Raw genomic sequence first — 6,750 nt, forward strand, 5'->3', positions numbered from 1 at the left:
CACATCTCGTTGGTGGAGCAAACACGGGCGGTGAGTTGGATTCCCTCAGAACCCAGCCTCCGCTTCTCGCTTCGCCTGCAGTGTCGACCTATCAGGTTGAACCGGATAAACCGGGACTGGGCCAAACAACTCTCTAGTTGGACCCCGCTCGTGGGGGGCGGGACGCAGGCGGACCAAGCGGAAGCGGGGCCGTCGCATCGCTGATTACGTAATGCCTCCGTGGCCAGGGAGGTTCCGCTGGTTAATGTGTTCGCGGCGAGGGACTCCGGGCGCGGCCTGTTTGTCTCCTGTAGCTTCGGCAACGCGGCTCAGGCACCCGCTACAACCCGGCTGTTGCCTGAACATGGATTCCGCTGGCCAAGGTACTTACCGGGGTTGGCCGGGTCCCCTTGCCAGGCTCTGCCTTGCCTGTCCGCCCCGCGACCCCTTTTCAGCTCCCAGGCCCTCAGCCTCGAAGCTCGGGTCGCGGTGTGCATCTTCCGTCACTCGCTCGGGCCGCTTTCTGGTCTCTCTAGCTGCCCTGCCTGTCTCCCCTGGGGCTGCTCTGAGGCCCGCCTGCCTGGCTCTCTCCCGCGTTTCCAGTTTGCGTTTTCTCACTCCAGTACGGCCTCTTATACTACTCACTCCCCACCATGCTCTGCCGTCTCTGCTCTGGGGCCTCCGGGGACACTCCTTTGTGGCCCTGGCTCTGGGCCGAGATGTTGAGGGCGTCTCCGAGGAAGAGAAGGGGAGGCGGAACCGTCACAGCGTATAGCGCTTCGCCCCTTGGCGGTAACCCTGCTCGAAGCCCTGCCTACTTAGGAGTTGCCTCGTGGGGAGGGGGCAGAGTGAGTCTGGAGCACATCCTGCGTACCAGGCTGTTTCTAGAGCGGACACCCCACACCACGAGAAGGCGTATGGAGCGGGTCGAGGAGATTAAAATCTTGAGATGATACACGTCTGTCTTCCATTCTGGGGCTCTAGAGAGAGGATGCTAAATCCCCACATTGACATAGCCACGCTGGATAAGTCCGGGAACCTTTTCTTTTTGTCTTGCATCAGCATATTAATTAGAATTCCTGGGTTTCGATAGATTCTGGAGGTTTTTCTGCTTTCACTGGCCATTTACAAAGTATTTGCTCTTCGAATGTCCTCAGGTGTGTTGAGTTCAGGAGGCTTTCACTATTTAATTTGTGTCTCTAAGCATCACAGGAAATAGATTCTGATCATAAGAGTGACGAAACATTTACTGAGCGCTTACTATGTGCTAGATACCATGGTAAGTCTGCTTTTATTTGTTTATTTGTTGTTTTTTTTTTTTAAGAGACAGAGTCTAAGTTTGTCGCCCTCAGTAGAGTGCTGTGATGTTATAGTTCACAGCAACCTCCAGCTCTTGGGCTTAGCAGATTCTCTTGCCTCCCAAGTAGCTGGGACTACAGGCGCCTGCCACAACACCCGGCTATTTTTTTTGTTGCAGTTTGGCCAGGGCCCGATTTGAACCCACCACCCTCCTTATATGGGGCCAGTGCCCTACTCACTGAGCAACAGGTTCCGCCCATAAGTCTGCTTCTCAAGTGATCTTTTACCATTTTCCAAATAACTTTTTGAGATTGCTTTTTGTATTACCTCCATTTTGCAGAGGAGTATACAATTTTAGAGAATTGGGGCTCACCCAGGGTGAAGGACTTTAGCTTGCTAGTTTTGTCTAAGGCACGAGCCCCACACTTATTTTCTGTAGTAACTTTGGTAAGACTTTACTGGCCTCACTCTCATCTGTAGATCAGGATGTGAGTAACTGCTGCTTGGAAGGGTGTGCTGAGGTTGGTATATCCCAGAGGGATTGTAAGGCAGCTGGCACATGTTTGGTAAATGTCCAGTTTCCATCTGAGGGTGATTTTGATGGGATTCAATTTTAGCTTTTTCAGCAGAAACTGTCCAAAAGCATTGGGCGTGGTGGCTCACAACTCTAATCTTAGCACTTTGGGAGGCTGAGGCAGGTGGATTGCCAGACCTTAGGAGTTCAAGACCAGCCTGGGGAAGAGCAGACCCTGTCTCTAAAACTAGCCAGGCATTGTGGCAGGTGCCTGTAGTTCCAGCTACTCAGGAGGCTGAGGCAAGAGGATCACTGGAACCCAAAGGTTTGAGGTTGCTATGAGCTATGGTACCACCATGGCACTCTACCAGGGGTGACAAAGTAAGACTCTATCTCAAAATAAAGTTAAATAAATAACAGTAGAAGAGAAAAATTGTAGGCCTTACTGAACTTGACTCGGTTGAACACAGTGGATATGAATGATGAAATCATATAGGTCAGTCTCAGATAAAAATTAGAATCACTTGATAAAGAAGTAGGCATATGGGAGGTGGGTGGATTGCCTGAGCTTACAAGTTCAAGACCAGCCTGAGCCAGAGCAAGACCCTGTCTCTAAAAATAGCAGGGCATTGTGGTAGGCACCTATAATCCTAGCTACTTAGGAGGCTGAAGCAAGAGAATCAGTTGAGCCCAAGAGTTTGAGGTTGCTGTGAGCTGTGATGCCACGGCAATCAACCCCAAGGAGACTGAGTGAGACTCTGTCTCCAAAAAAAAAAAGTAGGCATAGTTCGTTTAGTAAACATGTGCTGAACACCAAGAAATTATATAGCTCCAGCTGTATGGGACATGGGAAAGGAGTAAGTTGCAGCCAGTTACTTTTTTTTTTGCAGTTTTTTTTTGGCCAGGGCTGGGTTTGAACCTGCCACCTCCAGCATATGGGACTAGTGCCCTACCCTTTTGAGCCACAGGCACTGCCCGCAGCCAGTTACTTTTAAGGAGATCTTTGTTTAAATAAATAGGAGATCTTTAAGTGCAGTCTGTTTTTCTACTCTTTAGGATTTGTATAGTTGACAAACATCTATAATTGAAGACACTTTTTTTTTTTTTTTGCAGTTTTTGGCTAGGGGTGGGTTTGAACCCACCACCTCCAGCACATGGGACTGGTGCCCTACTCCTTTGAGCCAGAGACTGTGAAGACACTTTTTTTCTTTTTGAGACCGAGTCTCACTATGTTGCCCTGGGTAGAGTGCCATGGCGTCACAGCTCATAGCAACCTCAAACTCTTGCACTCAAGTGTTTCTCTTGCCTCAGCCTCCCAAGAGCTGGGACTACAAGTGCCCACCACAACCCTGGCTATTTTTTGAGATGGCATCTTACTCTAGCTCAGGTAATTCCCCTGCCTAGGCTTCCTAGAGTGCTGGGATTACAGACTTGAGCCACCATGCCTGGCCCTGAAGACACTTTTCTCTCCAGTCTTTATGCATTTTAATTTACTTTTAAACATGTCAGATCAATGTGCTTATTGCTTTTTTGAAAAACACCAAACTAAACCTGTTTCTTTATAAACTGTGTATGAGAGGCCTATACAACAGTCATGTGTCTGGAAATGGAGAGAACTGAAGTCAGCCATTTTTCCTTATGTGACATCTTGTAGACTGTTAGTGCAGACAGGAACATGCATTTAATGTGAAAGTAATGACAGGAGGAATTTGAATCTGATCTGGGTGTAGCTGAGGTGTGTGGGCCTCTCCACATGCTGGTAGCCTCCTGGTTGTGGGATGAGAGTCACAGATTCGATGAAAGGGTTTTTTTGTTTTTTTTTTGAGACAGAGCCTCAAGCTGTCCCCCTAGGTAGAGAGCTGTGGCATCACAGCTCACAGCAACCTCCAACTCCTGGGCTCAAGCGAGTCTCCTACCTCTGCCTCCCAAGTAGCTGGAACCTGCCACAATGGCGCCTGCCATAATGCCTGGCTATTTGTTTTGGTTGCAGCCATCATTGTTGTTTGGCGGGCCCCAGCTGGATTCAAACCTGCCACCTTAGGTGTATATGGCTGGCACCTTAGCCACTTGAGCCACGGGTGCTGAGCCGATTAAAGGGGGTTTTGTTTTGCTGACTCCCTGCAGAAGCTGGATGGCTAGTACATGTTTCTTTAATGTAGTTTTAGTATGTGCCCTGGTAGATGAGTTGAGTGGAAAGTAATACTCTCTTTAAGCCATAGTAAGTTCCTTTGCTGTAAAAAAAATGGAAGATCTGTTAGATTGGACTTCGTTTGTTTGTTTGTTTGTTTGTTTGTTTTGAGACAGTTTCACTGTGTTGCCCTCAGTAGCGTGCTTTGGCATCACAGCTCACAGCAAACTCAAACTCCTGGGCTTAAGTGATTCTCTTGCCTCAGCCTCCCAGGTAGCTGGGACTAAGGCGCCCGCCACAATGCCCAGCTATTTTTTGTTGCAGTTGTCGTTGATTAGCTGGACTGGGCTGGGTTCGAACCCTCCAACCTTGGTGTATGTGGGTGGTGCTATAACCACTATGCTACCGGCGCTGAGCCTGGACTACTTTGTTTGTAGTGAAGGTTTCCTGCTTCACAGTAGGGGGCACTAGAGTTAGGGTTTGGGTGCCCTGGGCCAGCATTGGTAGTGCTGCTACTAGATTTGTATCTCATTTGAGACACCCATACTGTCTCCGAAGGCCTTGCAGAGAAGAGATGTTAGTCTCCAGAGTCTGCCTCTCACTCTTACTTTAATTCTGGTGAGGACCTCTACCCTATTTACCTCCTAGTAACTTACTTGATACTTTATGGCTTCATTTTGTCTCTGACAGACATCAATCTGAATTCTCCTAACAAAGGTCTGCTGTCTGACTCCATGACTGATGTCCCTGTCGACACAGCTGTGGCTGCCCGGACTCTTGCTGATGAAGGCCTAACGGAGGCTGAGGAAGAGGAACTCAGGGCTGAGCTCACCAAGGTGCTGTGGTTTGATTGTCTTTGGATGATGAGTTAAGGCCCTCTTGGATTATGAGGGGTAGAGTACTGGCTGTGCTCTGGAGACGCAGCCCTTAGGTCACCCACCTGTGCTTTGTTTCCACTGATTAGGGGACTCTCTTTGCATTTGCCCAGCTCCATGTATTGGACTCAGAGCTGCTTGACAGTGGAGGCAGAGCCTGATTGCTTTTTGCCACCTCTGTGCCTGGCAGCTCCTAGGTGCTGCATAAGGAGAATGTCCACACAAGGATGGCCTCTCTAACATGCTGTCTGCTGGAATTTATACTTGACAATCATTCTTCAGATCCTATGAATCTATCTGCCCTAGATCTTAGTTTTTCTTTTAAAAGTACTGCTTTTGTAAAAAGTGCTTTACATGAACTTTAAGTGAGGGTCCCTTAAGAGTAAAGTAGAATTGGGTGGCACCTGTGGCTCAAAGGAGTAGGGCACTGGTCCCATATACTGGAGGTGGTGAGTTCAAACCCAGCCCTGGCCAAAAAAAACTGCAAAAAAAAAAAAAAGGAATAAAGTAGAATTTAGGAACAAAAGCCTTCAAGCATAATTTCCATTCAAACCAACTGCCAAGAGTGTTTTCTTTTCAGACTGTAATACAGAGTTTAATAGTGACTCACTTCAGATTCCAGAATCTAGGGAAATGAACTTTGTAGAGTTTGGAGCAGCTCTTTGCAGGCCTCTAGTCTGTCTTAAGAGGCAACCCCCCCCTTTTTTTTTAATTTTAAAGAAGGGAGTTCTCTTTTATTTGTTTGTTTGTTTTGTTTTTTGGCCGGGACTGGGTTTGAACCCACCAGCTCTGGCATATGGGGCCAGTGCCCTACCCTTTTGAGCCATAGGTGCCACCTGAGGGGTTCTCTTTCACAGCTTACTGCAACTTCAAATTCCTGGGCTCCAGTGATGCTCCTGCCTCAGTCTCCTGAAGTAGTTGGGACTACAGGCACCTGCCACCACGCCTGGCTGATTTTTTTTTATTTTTTATAGAGGCAGGTCTCACTTTATTTCCCAGGTTGGTCTTGAACTCCTGGGTTCAAGTGATCCTCCCACTTCTGCCTCCCAAAGTACTGGAACTATAGGTACAAGACAACACGTTTGTCTAAATTTTCCTTTTCTTTATTATTATTATTTTTGAGACAAAGTCTCATTATGTCGCCCTCGGTAGAGTGCCATGGCATCAAAGCTCACAGCAACCTCAAACTCTTAGGCTTAAGCGATTCTCTTGCCTCAGCCTCCCAAGTAGCTGGGACTACAGGTGCCCATCACAAGGTTGGGCTATTTTTTTATTGTTGTTGTAGTTGTCATTAGTAGGCCCTGGGCCAGGCTTGAACCCGCCAGCCCTAGTGTATGTGGCCAGCACCTTAACCACTTAGCTACAGGCACACAGCCTCCTTTTCTTTATTATTTAAACAATTTTTAGGCTCGGCACCTGTAGCTCAAGTGGCTACGGCGCCAGCCAAATAAACCAGAGCTGGTGGGTTTGAATCTAGCCTGGGCCTGCCAAACAACAGTGACAACTACAATCAAAAAATAGCTGGGTGTCGGCACCTGTGGCTCAAGTGGCTAAGGCGTCAGCCACATATACCTAAGGTGGTGGGTTTGAATCCAGCCCAGGCCTGCCGAACAACAATGATGGCTGCAACCGAAAAAAAAAAAATAGCTGGGTGTTGTGGTGGACACCTGTAATCTCAGCTACTTGGGAGGCTGAGGCAAGAGAATTGCTTAAGCCCAGGAGTTGGAGGTTGCTGTGAGGTGTGATGCTACAGCATTCTACCCAGGGCAACAGCTTGAGGCCCTGTTTCAAAAAAAAAAAAATTTTTTTTATATCACTGTAGCCTGGAACTCCTGTCCATAATTGATCCTCCTGCCTCTCAAGTCTTTTTTTTTTTTTTTTGAGACAGAGCCTCAAGCTGTCCCCCTGGGTAGAGTGCCGTGGCATTACAGCTCACAGCAACCTCCAACTCCTGG

General features: G+C 48.0%; 1 protein-coding gene across 5 annotated transcripts in view; it reads left to right on the forward strand.

Moving 5' to 3' along the window:
• The first annotated feature begins 231 nt into the window (after window positions 1-231).
• The window catches only part of TPD52L2 (tumor protein D52 like 2), a 21,062-nt gene continuing 14,543 nt past the window's right edge, over window positions 232-6,750 (forward strand). For all 5 annotated transcript variants that reach the window (XM_023512010.1, XM_003787788.3, XM_003787786.3 and 2 more), the window contains exons 1-2: window positions 232-362; window positions 4,611-4,756. In XM_023512010.1, the coding sequence (XP_023367778.1) occupies window positions 245-362; window positions 4,611-4,756 (264 nt within the window). In that variant the 5' untranslated portion in view covers window positions 232-244. The remainder of the gene's footprint in view (window positions 363-4,610; window positions 4,757-6,750) is intronic.

This window comes from Otolemur garnettii, unplaced genomic scaffold, assembly GCF_000181295.1.
Source record: "Otolemur garnettii isolate 467f Iridium unplaced genomic scaffold, OtoGar3 scaffold00023, whole genome shotgun sequence".
Classification (NCBI taxonomy): Eukaryota; Metazoa; Chordata; class Mammalia; order Primates; family Galagidae; genus Otolemur; species Otolemur garnettii.